Raw genomic sequence first — 17,060 nt, forward strand, 5'->3', positions numbered from 1 at the left:
TCCCCTGTTCATAAACGTATGTATACGTGATTTCTAAGCTTCGGGACGTTTCCGGCCCGCGCGTGCTACGACCCGAGAGCCAGATGCTCAAAAGATAGTCTGCTTTTGTGACATTAAACAAAATAAAATAGGCACTTGTCTAACAAATTACTTCAAAATATTGGAGAGTTAAAAAGTCTTGTTATTTAATCTATTTAATTATGTTTATAGTTCTGTTCCAGTGCACGTGTAGTCTCCATATGTATAAGTTACTCTATGATGCGTAGCGTACACTACATACCTTGAACTTACTCTTCATCGCTTACTATTTACTATTTCATTCAGATTTAATTTAATCACATAGGCATCTAAAGAAAATAAAACTCTTCGTAATAAAACTCCAGTGGCTGTTGCGCTTCGAAATCGTATCAGGAAATCAATAAAAAGTCTCTAATTCTAATAATAACATTTTAGTTATGTGATGAGTACGTACAGTCAGTGAGGCGTAGTGAAAAATACTACGAAGCGCCGAGTAATGAAGCGTACCTGAAAGTGCGTGAGCTTTCCTCACACCGCTCTCCGGTGCCAGAAAGCTTCCCTTCCTTGTGAAAGGCGCGCACGTGTGCGCTGTTTCCACCTGCGCCCGCGCCGCCCGAGATACGCCGCGCAGAGTCCACCGCGCTTTCGGCGGGATGTGTTGTGTTTAGCGTATCGCGTATCGCATCGCTCATCTACAATGGGACCCCAATTCGACTTTTGTCTACGTGCTACTAGTGAGTGATTTTTTACTGATTTTATCTATTTGGTGTTTTTTTTTTGTTTTCAATATTGATTAGGGATAAGTCAATATCGTGATGCTTATCAGGATACCACGTTTTATCTTTTCCAAAATATTCAAGCAGTTTATATCGAAAGCTAATGCAAAAAGCTGTAATTTATTTTCTATGTATATTGCACGTTTCTATATAGCTACTTCACTTATCTATGCGTCTACACATGTAGCATAATAATTATAGGATGCACTTGTTATGAATATACTTATTTTTTATAATCTATGTACGTATTGGTATATTTGTATCTTTGATAACTTATATTAATTAACTAAACAAAAAATGTTTTACTGACGAAAATATGAATAATGGGTTCCTAGATATATTTGCATAATTATTAATTATTTGTAAATATGCAACTGTTATCATCTTTTTATACTTAGTAAGTACCTACATATTATGTAATGTTCATTGTTTATATATCACTAATGTATTCCGTTATAATATATGCTCATAAAATTATACCACGAAAAATTACTCACTATCTGAAACTGAAGCGCCGGCGTCTGAATCTTTACAATGTTATTTTTCGTCAAACACATTTTCTTGTTTTCCAAGAATTCAGACTGATTCACAGAGCACACATGAAAGTCACCTGAGAAGATTGTATTTGTATCACAATTATAATAATATACTCTCCTTATTTAAAAATAACTCTGAGTAAAAATATATACTTATAATAAAGTAGGGTTGATATTTTAGCGACATTACATTATACTGTTTTATAAAAATAAAGAGAAAAATTGTATAGATAAAACCAATATGTTAACTACAATTATACTGGGTTCACTTTCTCAACTTGTTTAATATGATGTTAATAAGTTACAATTAAAAGCATCTTAAATTAAATTATTAATCAATGTATAATGAACGAATAACCACATCACTACATCTGCCTCTATAGTATAGTAAAGCTTGATACACAAATAAATCAAATCAGTGTCAGGCACTTGTCAAGCACAACTAAATTTAGATACGTTAATGGTGTAGATGTTTGTCCAGCATTGTTGCTTAGTTTTTGTGCGCCACATGTCCGAAGGGACTGTCCTTTCATCCCGCCCTCCAAGTGTTGGAACATAATACGGCACACATGCGGGCACAAAAACCATTCATAAGTATCTTAAGTTCGTTAAGTCTCCCTAAACAGTTCCACTATAGTCACTGTCAGCTAACAGGGCCAATAAAATATTTTTAAGTATTCAATACTAACTTCATTTATTTCTTATAATTGTATAATTAGGTATATTATAATGTTAATAATGTAACATGTCTCTTAAATATATTATCATACATTTGTTTACCCAGAGCATTTGGATCGTTATATGATCTAGTTTAATAAATTAATTAAATTATTATTATTACCCATTTACACGATCAAGCACCATAATTTTGAATATATTTCAAAAATCAAACTTGATTCCGTATATTTTTCTTTCAAGATGAAACTGAAAAATATATTTTTATGTAATTGAAAAATATTAAACAAAAGATCTGACGATTGACAAATTTAATTTGTTTTATTACATATAGTGTTACTTCAAGAATTATGCATAGTTGAATCGTATCCTTTTGCATATTTTATTCTTCTGTGGTCACGTGTAGCGTGTACAAACTTAAGTGGGCCAAATAAATAATACTAATATACAAAAGATATAACTATATTAGCCTAAGCTGAGTAGGTGTTCGTAACAATAAATAGATTATCAGCCACTGCCCCATATGAGAACGGCGGCTTAAGTATGGCGGAGTCGGGACGAAGATTGCTTTCAATTCGCATTTTCCGGCTCATAAAAGTAGGTTGCTCTACTCGGCCCGCAGTGGACGTAATGGAGAGCCGTTAGTTCATTGGCGTTATTGAATAATTCTCGCGTGGCAGTCGCACGCCACTGACCACTCCAGGACGCCGCTCTACGGAGGTCCTGTCCCCTCGCAATGATCCTTGGTACATTAGATCACTCTTATCCTGTTCATTGCAGATAAGAGATCCCTGCAATCAAGTAATAAGCGCGAATTTAAGCATAAGGTACAATTATGATCTTTGTTTCAGATAACCCATCCTACTTCGCGTTTCCGGACAAAGATGTCCCTGATAGCGCTGGTTCCATTGCTTCGGGAACCGAGCAGTACTCCCGCTCGGCTCCAGCCAGGACGTGGACAGATGGCGTCCGACCGCTCACATCCCCTCGGCGCAGGGAACCCGAGAGTCCCAGAAGAAAAGAATTTAGAGCACTATTGCGATCACTATCCGCTAAGGAACCCGAACAAGCTGAAAGATTCCTGAAAGGTGAACCAAGACCTGGAGATTGTGCTCCAGGCGACATGAGGCACACATTTACTGCTCCTAGAATAAAGTAAGTTGATCTTACAATACAATACAATATTATTTTATGTCACAGGTTTAAAAATCCTGTAATTGCTAGATTACGCTAAAATAGTTGGTGGTTACAAACGTAATTTTATTCATAAGCAAATTAAGTTTTTTTCTTACCATAATGACCATACAAAAAATGTAATCGGTGCCCACTTCCTCCCAAGGAACGTTTTATGCTTTAATAAGCCAATTATTGCACAGGAAGGGCAAGATTAGCGCAACAGTGGTGACCCCAGAGGGACCTAAAGAGCGAGAAGAAGTGTTCTACACAATTCCGCTTCAAGGCAGGAGACGTCACTCAGTAGGAGGATATTTGGCGACCGGAGCCGCGGGGACCGGGGAAGTCACGACCGTGCCCAGTGAAGTACCAAAGATGCCACCACCAAGGTTCAACCAAGTAGATGACGAATCAGTGAAACGGAGACGGCCCAGAAATTTTTCCTTTAAAGGTGAGTTTCCTTTTAAGGTACTTCTATTTCACTTCAAAATATTATTTGCAGTTAATACATATTTTTTGTTGCTCTAAGTTAAAGCTGAAATATGTATTTCATATATCTACTTGTCGTCTAAAATGTTATCGTCTTGAGTTCGACATAAGCGCCATACGACTAACTAAAAACAATATAGAGATAAATTTGCTCCAGTCCATTTCACATCTCGAAGGAAGTTTAGGTAGTCATTCGATCTATTATTAAATAATTGTTCCATTATGTCCTCGTATGGAAATGGACAATTTGATATATGGCCGTAAACAATCCGGCGAAGACGTGGGGCTGATATCGGGAGAGTTGGAGAGCATTGCACCCGACCTCACGGCCCTTTCTGATAACGTGATAGCGTAATGCATTGTCCGAAATGTTTAATAGGAAAGCAGTTCTAGTAAAGGAGCGGCATTTTTATTTACGTTATAGCGGTACGCGTCTATGAAGTCATACAAAGAGAACGCATTATTTACTTTCTTATCGTTTGTGATTTTTATTGCCTTTACATTAATTATGACTATTACGATACAATTTTTTATTGCAGTTTAATTACTACGATCACAATATTTTTTGTTATCTCAGTAGAACTTTTAAGGGAAGGTTGAATTGTACGATAACTTTTATTACATGTGATGTATCTATGATTTTCATATTTATAAGCAATTGGCGAGATTAAACATTGCAGCACAAAAAGTGGGATACGTGCATACATTTACATAATTCATTGTCCTGTCACACCTTTATCAATAGGGTCAGTTTGTTGATCTTCAGGGACCATAGTGTTGTCATTTAGGCTTATCGCGAAACGCGAAAGGAATATAATCAGAACGTGTCCAGTATTTACGCGTCGTATTTGGCGATCGATAACGCCAGGGGAATATTTACACACGAGCCCAAATATGTTTGAGGAGATTAGGCGTCGATGATGGGCGATGGAGTTGCGATACTTGCGATTATGGTACTTCGCGTCGTGTTTTAGTATGCGAAGTGCGTGCGCGTGCGCCGCCTGACGCCAGCGCAGCGCCCGGCGGCAGTGGCGGCGCGGCGTCGCAGCGCATCGTCGAACGGACACTTCGCGCCCTGCTCGCTCTAACCGCGCTTCTCGAGCCTCAGTTTGCTCTTTGCTCATTCCGCGCGCATTCTAGTGCTCTGCAATTCAGTGCAATGTCGGACCTTTAAGCCGGTACCGTCCAGTGCTATTTTTCGTTCGGTTACGTTTAAAAACGCCTCCATGGGAATAATGGCTGATACGAGTGAGTGTTTATTTTATCCATTAAAATTATTTGATTTAATTATGAATTAATAACTTAACATTTCGTCGGCATGTTAAATACTTAATTGTTGATTAAATTAAGAAAATTAGTCAAAACGCTTTTGATATAAACTTAAGTAGACGCTGAAGTATAATAAATAATTTAGAGATAAAAGCTTTCATGACACAGTGACCATAAACTTAAAAATATAAGTACTACGTCATAAATTTAAGATTACATTTTAAATTAATAAATATTGAAACAATGGTTAATTAAATTAAGTCATTGGAAATATTTATTGTTTTATGACCATAAAAGTTTGTTTTATTTTCAGACATTATTGTTATGTTAAATCGCTGATTTTAAATGTCAAATAATCTTATTCTTACCAAAATCAATGTCAAAGGGACTGCGTACATTAAGACAATAGCAGACTATTTTTTCTGTTGTTAGGGGACAGCGCACACCAAACTGGACCTTATTGTTAATCAGTATAAAGACGTACCTTATCGACTCCAACGCTTTAATGTTGTGTACCCATTACTTATGCAGGGTGGCAAGACTGACAGAATAAACATGGTGTACTTTACATGCATCGGAGTGACTCCCGTAATGTGTTCGCAGTGGGAATGTAAATGTGTGACGCCTATTTTGTTCTCGGTGTGCTAAACGAACAAGGATCGCTCCCATGCATTGTGCCTATTTAAATAATTCTTTGTTGTTCGTATAACGCAGTTTATGGCATCCGCAGATTGTCTTATCTTAAAAAAGATATACATCTGAGGGAGGTGGAGTTCGTGTGAAAAATATTTGCATAGTTCTCCAATGTTGCTAATACTGAATACCATAGTAACTCTTATTATTTCTAGTTAAATAATTATATGGGGAATTTAGATTTTGTAAAGCACAAGTGTACTTTATTGAATTTATAACTATCAAAACAAAAGAACTCTTTCGGCACGTTTGGATAAACTGATCAGTATTTTTATGTAGGTACTTACTTATAAGTGCCAATATTAATTTTGCAATGTTATTTTACAAGGTAGAGAAACTTTGAGCGCATTGCCTTCTCTTTATTTTAATTACTGTTTTCCTATAACCGACATTAATAATTTAAATGAACCTACATTTGGACGTAGAGTATATAGAAGTTAAAAAACTTTGTTAATTTATATTAAAGTCTTGATAAAATTCACCGATTTTGCGGAGAATACTTTTCACTTTATTACAGTAAAGGGGTTATGAGATAGGCCGGACATTTGATCATTCTAATGAAAGGGCGGGCTAATGAGGAAATTCCTCGTCCAAAGGGCTTGTAAAACAATTTGGATTAATTAACAACTTGCAAACATAAGTTATGTTGGTAACTTTTATATGTATTTAGGACTTTAGGTACGTGTGGTTTACATCATTGTTTTTGAATATGAATATGAAATTACAAACATTGATATGATAAGTTTCTAAATAGTTAGCGATATTTTTAAATATCAAGAACTTCGTATATTATATACCTACGTGAATTCAAATCATTGACTATGTTTATAACTTTATATTTTTATCACAACGCAAGGCGTTTCATAGTTGCTTTTTAAATTGCATAACTGCTTATCACAAATATAAGTCCGTTTACCTGCATTACAAACAGAGTGATAAAAATAATACCTATCTTATTATTGAAGAGGATAGTAAAAAAATTAAAAACAAAATGTCAAAAATCTTGACACACATACAAATTAGAAGTCCACGCGTAAACAAGTGATTTACCGAAGTACCGGTCCAATTTATTTCGCACAACTGACAAATTAGGTAACGTACACTGTGACTAATATTAAAATATGGAAAAACTGTGTTAATTGCCCACGATGCCAGAACCGGCGCGGGATTTATGATTAAGTACCGCGAGCAGACAGAGGGCGAAAAAGAAGAATATGTTTATTTTGATAACGTGAATCATGCCTGCAGGGTGCCAGTAGCGCCGTCGCATGGCTCATATGATTTCTAACTATAAATGGGACAAATTTAGTTTTTTTCTTTTTTGTAATATTGATGTAGGAAATCACCGCGCAGATCGCCTCATGGCTATTAACTGTAGGACAGGGGTACTAACTGAAGTTTATCTATGGAGATATATGTATATCCCTGAGGATTAAGTTGGTCCGCTTATATGAATACCCGACAGACTTCAACGATAAAAAAATAATAAAACACGCCCTTATCTAATTACAATACAAAGTGTTACGTTAATTAGAAACTTTTTTGTAACAAAACAAAAATGGGACTGTCCAAACAAAATCGTAAAATATGGTAACTGTTGCAAAGTATAACAGACGCTTTATTATTAAAGTAAGTCGTTTACCTAATCGTTCCATTAAGTCATACTTGAGCTTATATGCGAAATGTGCGCGTATCATGGCTCGCAAATATTATTTCAATGTATCACATCCTGTTTTAATTACACATGTATCGACGTTGATTAATTGCTTAAACAATAACGGCTTGAAAGCAAACTCATAGACTTTTATTTCTGTACAGCGAATCGTCCGATTTCGGTACCTTTATTTAATTGTAGTAGAATCCATGTGGAGTGAAGGCACGCACGTGAAGGCATGCATTTCTTATTCAAGCAAAATAATAGCAGTGTTAAACTTTGCTGTATTATGAATTGAAGGGTGTGGTACGGGAGGTATATCTCCGAGGCGCTCTAGCGTAGTCCTTAAAGGTAGCAACGTATGTGTGGGCGATCTCAGGTAGGAATTTAATCTAATTTAAGCCCTTATAATTATATTCATAGCAGCCCAAGTTCATAATTTAGCTGAAACTTTCCTCTTTGAATGTCTACTAATTACATTATTCCTTAACTACCTACTTTTGTTTACGATTATCTATGGGGAAACAGTTTCCCGGAAACTTGTAATCGACAGCGAAAAGTAAATATTGATCCGGATTGTTTACCCTTGATTGGGAATGAACTGAATACGCAACGCTTGGTTAAGATAAGATTATAATGAGCCCAGCTGTCTAGAGTCTAGACGTCTGCAAAATATAAAGGGAATCTATCAACAAAGAGTGTAAAATGTTGAGTATAAGATGACCTATTTCATGCGGTCCCAGGCGTAAACAAACCGTCGGCCTAATATTATTTCCTTCGCTAGTAACACTAGATCAAACAACCACCTGACAAACTGGAAACTGTTATAGGAACCTACGATATTTCACTCGGCACTTCAAAGACTGCGGCCATTCAACTGAAAACTGAAGCGGTGAACGAGTAACCACCTTGTGGCCTAAATAATTAGGTTTAGGTGATCGAGTATGGGCATTGAGTACCTCCGAGCTATTTCTGAAATGTTTTACGTAACATCCGACCAAAAGGCTTCCATCTTTCCTATTACGACACAAGTGATCGAACTGAAACGTAGCGTACTCACGAATGTATGCATTGCAATATTTATTATTGTAATTGCTTCCCCACTTAACGTCCTTACATTAAGATTATTGTTAATGGATTTAATTTCAAATAACGCTCAAAACTTATCTCTGATGGTCTCCATGTATATATAGGTACTTAAGAAGTTTCTTGGAATTACATATATTTTTAAATTATCGTGCTTTACTGAGAATTATATACACTTAAAATAAAGGTGGGAGTTAAATATTATTATAAACTTGGTTTCCAAACGAGCATTCTGTTTACCTGATAGTAAGTCGTCAACACCGCCCTTTAACATCTATATTCTATCTATCTGGAATCTGGATCTACCTGAAATCGATCACAGATGCCTCATCACTTCTGAGAACTGATTTTATCTGATGTGTAATTATTTATGAATACATAATCCATTACTTTATTTAGTTTCGCCTTTTACAACGATTTCTTAGAGTTCCGAAAGCTCTACTTAACTCGTCGGCGTTCTATCATAATTTCTATTAATGTGACCGCATCGGCTTAGTTCTCGCCGCATCTAATCGGCTATAGTTATTCCGGGCGACGCTGATAGACGTTTGTCTATTTAGGAAACGGATATTACATTTAGTCGGGTCTTCATTTGGCGGCAGAGGTGGGTAAGTATAAATCCGTATGAGTTTCCGGTGCGCGCGGTGCATAGCATATTTTGTAAGCAGGCCCCGTGTATGCGCTGCGCTGTATGCAATAAAAAATTTAACAACCACCGTATGTTTTGAGTCACGTGCACGAGTGTAATATTAGGGAAGGAAGAAATGTGTTTTGAGGGCTCCGACTTATTTATTCTGTTTGAACATGGAGTGTAGCCTACATAATTTGCATAAGCAACTCATTAAAACAGGCAAGATGGTTACGACGCCACATATAAGCAGCTTACGTCGTCGTTTTTATCTAATTGTGAAGGCAATCTGTTTGTCTGTAATTGTATTAATTGATTTCAAGTGCCATTAAGAGGTAGAGGGTAATGGTAAGACAAGAGCTTGCAGGTCAAATTACAGCAGCTGCTGCATCTCGCTCTGCACAGATGTCGTATCTCGTGGCAACCAATAATTAGTTTTTTTGTATCATATCCTTGCACACCGTCTGCCGGATATTTAAGCGCATATTCCAGTTCACCTCTCCCTGCCAATTCTATTTTAAAAAGTTTTAGATCAACAAGAGCACTTCCTTTTAGGGGTGTATTAAATAAATAAATATAGATAGGTAGGTAGGTATGTAGTATTTCTTCAAACATTTGCTTTGTAGTAGATAATTAATTGTAAAATAGTTTAGTAGCTTCTAAGTTTGTAAGTTATAGCGTAACTTACAAAAAAAACTAACCTTTTTGTAACAAGATTAATTATAACATTGCTTTATAAACAACGCTACAGGCAGTTAGTACCTACCTATTACAGGATAGCCGCCATAAATAGTTAGGTCATAAAGTTTATGATCACAAGATCCATGAACTTCGGTCCAGCCAATGACCCCCATGTGATATGAAGTGAACGACATCGTTCATACTTTGATTATCCCTTGACAACACTTCCTTTCAGTGTAAGGTATCGTATGCTCCTGCCGGCGGCTGGGCGCTTGACAGAGCATCAATCACACTTGTTATCTCGATTTATATCTGAAAGACTTCCTTATTAGATAACTGTATATCACAATAATGTTCACAAGGAATACTTGAGACAATAGAACTGCCATTGGGTAGGCAATATCAAATAACTATAAGTAAATAGGCAATTCGTCACAGGACACTAGCGATTTGGTTGAATGCTTTTAGATGTTTTATTTTCGAAGTTTATCTAGTACGAGGTTGAGTTTTCAGACAAATACTTAGACGAATTTCGTTTTTGTAATGCCATATAACCATATCTCTGACTAAAATAAGATACTGGTGATATGAATTTAAAATATTTGTTATTGAGAATATTGGAAATAATATACTTAAGCAGCTTACGTGTAAGAAGCTTTACTCCTCAAGGCATACTAATTTCTGTAAACTTTATCAAATACCTAATCTTTGTTACAGAGATGGAAGACATAGCGATAGTTTGGAGCTCGGGTTCTCCTGAGAGCGCCTTGTGGTCCGACTACCTCGTGGCGAGTTTCGACAAAATTATGTCACAAAGAGCAAGGCACCACTACAGGTAACCTTATAATACTATATTAGGTAATTTGAGGGACAGATACTACTATTGGACAAGAAATATAATTAACTTGGCGAATAGAGTCATCAAATTAATCCCCTCTTAATGGGTAATACTTACTTATCGAATTTGATCAGACTATAAGATCTACCAATATCATTTTTGTAATAAAGGGAATTAATTTAGGGAATAGTCACTGAATTGATTCTCGTTTAATGGGCAATACTTATTTATCTTTGATCAGATTATAAGATGTAGTTATAAGTTTATTTGATGAGTACCAATTTTGTATAAAATAAATATAATACTCCTGGTAACGCCAGGCAGTAGTGTAAATAAAAGGGATAAACGAAGGTTCTAAACATAACCAAAACAATTTTGTTTGAAATTTAACTCATCTACTTTTTCAAATTTCTAATTCGTACAATTAAATTATTTTGGATGAGTATTAATAACTTTTGACTTTATATATTCATAACTTATATGATTTCTAGGGTAACGCCAGTCACAGCAGAGGAGCTGGTATCTCCGGACGCACAAGAAAAAATAGACAAGCTTTCGAAAGCTCAACTGCAAATCGTGATTCTTTGTCCAAACCTCGCCTCGAAACTGTCGGATTTGAAGAGAGACATTAGTTTCGATACTTTGGTCAGAGTTGACAAGGTTTTGGTCATGTTGCTGGGCGTCGAGAAAAACCACGTTATTGCTAATAACTGTGACGGTTAGTATATTTTTAGAACTATTTACAGTTCTCCTAATTAATTATTTTGTAAATACTAAAAAAATGCGCATAAGACAAACTTGATCCGAATTCGATATTTGTATATACGAGTAAATAGGCAAATATTGACACACGGACAATAAACCAACGAATAGACATAATGACAAAAAGAACATTGGAACAAGATAACTTATACGATCTCTTGGGTGGAAGCATAACAATTTGTAACTTATTTCAGATTACCCTGAGGTAGACCAGTGGCAGATGATGTCGGTGCGTGAGAAGGATACTTCCTTCGTGGACACTTTCCTCACTGCAGCCGTCGGTATTTTGCGAACCAAAGATTGTAAGGACACAGCTACCGATAGAACTAGTTTTTCTATCGTCCCGAAAAAAGTCAAAATTGTAAGTAATTATGTAAATTACATTACCAACTTAGAAATTAATCAAAGACATAAACAATAACTAAAGATTTAACTAAAATTTTTGTACAATTTTGATGATTTGATCAATTCTGATGACGATGATACGTAAGTCTTTTGGAGTGATCTATTAATTTCTTGGAAAAGCAATAAACGTGTCATACAAACAATGTTATATTATAAGAAAAACAATGGACTGTCGTATTTATTATCGTTGTTTACAGGGTCAGAGTCGAGTGATAGCGCTTCTGAACGACCCCATTAGGGAGGAAGACAGTATAAAGATAATGGTGGACAAAAAAGGAGAGGTCATACAGATACCGACTTTCAAGAAAAGAAACCCTTACACACTACAGTTTGATATACCCGGTGAGTAAATAACTAGTTAGTTGAATTAGTTAAATTAGTAATATTATTGTAACTATTCAATAAACTAAAGTTTTACTTTAACGAATGATAATAATCGAATTTTACTTTCAAGAAGGTATGTGGCTATTCAATCGAATTTTACTTCAAGTATTTTGATTTTATTTGCAATGTCTTTTACAGAGTCATGTTTGGAAGTGTCCATGCTTGTTTGGGTACGAGTGAGCAAGAATGGCCAGTCTTTAGGCAGACGACAAATAAAATGTGAGAGCCGATTGCGAGAACTCGATCAGTTGCTGCGAGCTTCTGATCACCCTTTGGAGTTTATGTGCCAGGTACTAATAAATATTTAAATGTACTACCCGTAAAATGAGAATATTCTTTCCACTGTCACTATTCGTTCCACATTAGGATCAACCTAATCTGGTTGAATAAAAATATGCTTAAAATTCATTAAAGAAAAATAAACATTAAATGGAAATTAAAATCTATTTCAGACCTTGGGTTTCAAAACAACAAACAAGGACCAATTAGACAGTTGGATGCTGAACGCATTCCAGAAGAATATCCCACCGCATTTCAACTTATTGTCATCGTCGGAACACTTCAACCCTAAAGCAGATGTATCTAGTAAGTAATCTCTATTCAGTTAATTGTTTAATGTTCAAGTTAAGTTATAAAATACCGGAGAAAAATGTACGGGTGTGTGGCAGATGTTGACCGACCGGTTACAATAGTACCTACCGTAATATGCGTGACTGTGGTGTAGCGCTACAGGCATTATGAATGACGAAAAAAGGCGGTATTTAATTATTATTTTGGACTTTATTATTGTTGGTTGTTTTACCGAGCTAAACATACCTAAGACTCGTGTCCAATTTTTCGAAACTTTGAAATTTTTTCGTAACAAGATAGATAGATTGTAGTGGAAACAAGCTTAGGTACTCTAATCATCGTATGAAGACGACTGATTTAGTCTAGACATATATATTTTTAGAGCTCCAAAAATTACGTGAATATTTTCAGTAAACGTATTCTATTGTATTCTCAATGTTTTATCAATTGCGTAGCGAATTACGGGGACTTGATATTCCCGCACTTTGGGCAGTGCTATTCAAACGACAATTTGACTGTTATGCGTTTATTTACTTAGTCGTAGGTGGCGAGGAATATCCGACGCTTTCGTCCGCTAAACGTTAATTGACTTTATCCTAGGTGGCGAGGAGTACCCTACGCTCCTGCACTGGGCCGCGCGGTTCGGGCTGGAGCGCGTGTGCTGGCAGCTGCTGGAGTGCCCGGGCGGCGGCGCGGCCGTCGCGCTGCGCAACGCGCGCCAGCGCACGCCCGCCGACCTCGCGCGCGACCACAAACACTACCGCCTCGCGGACATGCTCGCTGATCACATGGTGAGATTTTAATCGACTTCAAAAATAGTTAAAGCCAGTAAGGTACAATTTGGTAGGATTTGACTTTGAAAAGAAACGAGATTTTTCCATTAAAGCCTTTAAGACTCCAGCTTTTACTGAGTCGCAAAACGAGGTTTAGAAACTGATTTGCGATAGGGAGCTGATATGTAACATAGTTATGTTAAAAATGAAAAAGTTTAGAAGTACATTTTGGATTCAATGGAAATTAAGTTCTCATTAACATATTAATTCTCGTTACAGAAAATAAACGAATTCTCAAACATGTACTATTACTTGAAGAATATGTCTGATAACGATAAAGAAGAAAATCAAGACGAAGGCAAGCAGCATGCGGAATTAAGAATAGTTGAAAGTTCCGATACAGTTGACTCTCCGACCCGCAAGGACGCAGACGAAGAAGCAACCACCGATCCATTCAGTGAAGTGTGCACGCAGAACTTGGAAGAAAACTTTGTTAATCCTGGTGATAATGGACGAAAGCAACGACCAAATCTGAAGTTACCTCAAGCTAAGGAGCAGTTCTACCAAAACGACTTCGCTGTTCACGATAACACAGCGGACAGAATTCAACAAGCCATAGAACATGATTACTTGGTTCAGCCTTCCAACATTAAAGTTGAAAGTCCGAAATTTAGACCTAATAATCTATACGCAAACAGTTCCCGCCTACTGCCACATCAATCCGACATATTCCTGTATTCACCGACCGAGGAATCTAAAATGTTTAGTATTGACACTCCCACCAGCGACATAAGCCAAATAAATTTAAATACCAAAGACATAATACGTAATAGTGGTAGCCTTAAGTCAGGAAAAGAAAACTTTCCTCTTACCGGCCAGGAGGAGTTAGCAGAAATAATTAATGATTTTAAAAATAATGTTTTCACGATATCCGAAGTTGAGAAACTCGTGATGGAATGGAAAAACAGAAATGAGACTCAGCAATCTCTTAAAGAAAAACAGGAACAACTGAATAAAATGCGAGAAGAATATGACAAAATTCAACAAAAAATTAAAGATCACTTGAAGAGGCCGACGCCGTTCGAGCGAGTAAAGAAAATTTTCTCTAAGAGCAAGAATAAACGTGAGTCCTAAAGCTTAGTAATTGGTGTATATACTTGTATCTATGGGAGATAGAACTGAAATTAAAAGTTTGTAATGTTTCAGATCACGAAAACAACTCAGCGACAGGAACAATAGAAAAACGAAATGGGAATACCCGACCAAACAGCAGCCTAAGTGACAGTAAGCAACTTTTGATGTAAAAAAGTGTGAGATTGTAATGAATTTGCGACATATAGCTTACAAAAACATTTATAAAACAGGTTCCTCGTCGTCAGGCCGACTGAGCACCGTAAGCGGCGGCAGCGTGGGAGAAACCAATAGCGTACAATCAGAGTGTGACGATAAGGCGAAGTCAATTGTAAGTTGCCTACCCCAATTAATTTTAATGTACTTTTTGTAAGGTTCAAAACCCATTTAGCAGCACCGGATTTAGGTTTAAAAGGTGTGGTTCTTGAAATATCACTTTTTTACCTCCTATAGCATAATACACTGAATCGAATATTGTGTAAGATAGAAAGATAAAGATTACTCACTTATTTCATGTTTCAGATATCTTCGAGCACCTTAACGATGAACTCGGCATGTGACGGTGACAATAGATTGGATGACTACCTGATCCCGCCGCCTCCGAGACCTCTCAACGGATGTCCCCAGTTCACTACATTTGGACATCCTAAACATGATAACAGGTATAACATAATAAAAAATGTGTAAATTAGTGAAATGTTCGCCTACTTAAATAGTAGTAATCGGTAATTATTTACAAATCGTAATATAAACATCGGAATTCCTTGGATATATCTGTTGGACAAGATTCATTACAAAATAGTTTAATGTACTTACATAAATTGTTGTAGTTAATGCAGATATGTTGATGTAATATAATTTGCATACATTTCTCCTACCGTTCGAACACCATAAGACATAATTATAGTTTAAAAACTAAACTAAAAACCACGCTAAAATCGCACAAGGAAAACCTTAATCCTGATTCCTGACGATCCTGATAAGGAGAATGGGATAAAATTATTAAAATCGTGTATTGTCATCGGTTCTTGATAATTGATCAAAATTTTAAATGAATTGGACCGTTCAAAGTGGGTAGAAATCGAATTAAAAGATTCCGTCACATACATACACATACATACAACCCAAGCTAATAAAAGCGTGGTAAAAAGTCCATGCCATTCGTATGAAACAAATGTTTTACAAAGTTGACTTACAGTTCCAGAAGCCACCACATGGCGACGATAGTCGAGCGCGAGGCGTCCGCGTCCCGCGAGCGGTTGGACGGCGACGCTCATGACGCACACGACACGCACCTACGCATGCACTTCGGCCGCGAGCGCTCCCACGCGCTCGGACACGCCTCTGATCGTGACGGACACATGTACATGAACATCTCCGCTTCACACACGTAGGTTGCACAAGCTGCACAAACCTACGTCTCGTAAACGACATTAAAAATGAATTTACCGATGAATAATCCACAGATGTTAAATATAATGAGAGAGTTCGAAACATTTCGCAAGTATCGAATGCGGACAATAAGTTAATGTCGTCTTAACATCATGTTATGTTATCAGAATCGCCTTTTAGGCTAAAACAGAAAAAGAATTGTTTTAAATCGTATATGATTTATTTTGGGGATTTATATATTCCTAATTATAAAAATATGTCAACATATTGATATGATTTTGTTAAATTTTAGCTTGATTTAACACTGACCACGAGTTTGTGTGTATAATATAATTTGATGCATTTATGTAATGGTCGGTTAGTCTCTTGCTAGCATTCACGAATACAAAGACTGAAAGAGATACATGACACCATCTCGATGTACATTTTGTATATAAGTTAGTATAAGGATTTATAAGGCCATATTTTTATTTATTATTACAAACATTTAGATTTAGACATGGTACAAAATTGTTTAATTTGAATTTAGCCACAGAATTAATTGTAAGGATCGTAATTATTCAAATATATGGAAGTCTTGGAAGTGAAACTCAAATGTAGCCAAGATTTTTATTAGTACTTTTGTATTAACTTTCCCAAATGCATTTATATCACATTATAATATTTACTTGAAAATAAACTATAAACCAAAAACTACGTTTTGTTTTACTGTTCATCCTGAAGTATAAAAACATCAACTACTATTTGAAATATTGATTTATATGTTCTACATCTATTAGTAATTACATGATAATAATAATAAAATAAAATATTGCATGGAAAAAATATTAATACACTCGAGTTAATATCAGAAAGTACAAAATTACAAAAATTGCTACGACATGCGAATTGCAGCAATATCGATTCATTTTGTTTTATTTATCCTGAAGAATATAGTTAGTACACTATCGTATAAAAAAAAAAAAATTTTGCTAACCTTACAAGGAATATTTTTAAAATAATAATGTGCGTGCAGTAACAACTTCGCCTTTTAGTCCATTATCATTACATTACATTATGATTACATTTGATAAATCTTTAGAACTCGAGTTAACATTCAAATAAAAACGGAAGGAAATAATTGCAAT

General features: G+C 36.0%; 1 protein-coding gene across 4 annotated transcripts in view; it reads left to right on the forward strand.

The window, feature by feature from the left end:
- The window catches only part of stumps (DBB domain-containing protein stumps), a 29,463-nt gene extending 12,834 nt beyond the window's left edge, over positions 1–16,629 (forward strand). The window contains exons 1-15 of one of the 4 annotated variants that reach the window (XM_073083212.1): positions 604–752; positions 2,857–3,160; positions 3,382–3,629; positions 10,396–10,513; positions 11,008–11,234; positions 11,473–11,639; positions 11,881–12,025; positions 12,206–12,357; positions 12,520–12,652; positions 13,238–13,428; positions 13,690–14,533; positions 14,617–14,694; positions 14,775–14,872; positions 15,064–15,203; positions 15,740–16,629. In XM_073083212.1, coding sequence (XP_072939313.1) covers positions 716–752; positions 2,857–3,160; positions 3,382–3,629; positions 10,396–10,513; positions 11,008–11,234; positions 11,473–11,639; positions 11,881–12,025; positions 12,206–12,357; positions 12,520–12,652; positions 13,238–13,428; positions 13,690–14,533; positions 14,617–14,694; positions 14,775–14,872; positions 15,064–15,203; positions 15,740–15,935 — 3,078 coding nt within the window. In that variant the 5' untranslated portion in view covers positions 604–715 and the 3' untranslated portion in view covers positions 15,936–16,629. Of the gene's footprint in view, positions 1–603; positions 753–2,601; positions 2,752–2,856; positions 3,161–3,381; positions 3,630–4,685; positions 4,916–10,395; positions 10,514–11,007; positions 11,235–11,472; positions 11,640–11,880; positions 12,026–12,205; positions 12,358–12,519; positions 12,653–13,237; positions 13,429–13,689; positions 14,534–14,616; positions 14,695–14,774; positions 14,873–15,063; positions 15,204–15,739 lie in introns of those variants that run through there. The other 3 variants (XM_073083213.1, XM_073083214.1, XM_073083215.1) reach the window with 3 other exon arrangements.
- The last annotated feature ends 431 nt before the right edge of the window (positions 16,630–17,060 follow it).

Source organism: Epargyreus clarus, unplaced genomic scaffold (genome assembly GCF_041222505.1).
Source record: "Epargyreus clarus isolate Ecla_fem2 unplaced genomic scaffold, WU_Ecla_fem_2.2 ptg000018l, whole genome shotgun sequence".
NCBI classification, from domain to species: Eukaryota; Metazoa; Arthropoda; class Insecta; order Lepidoptera; family Hesperiidae; genus Epargyreus; species Epargyreus clarus.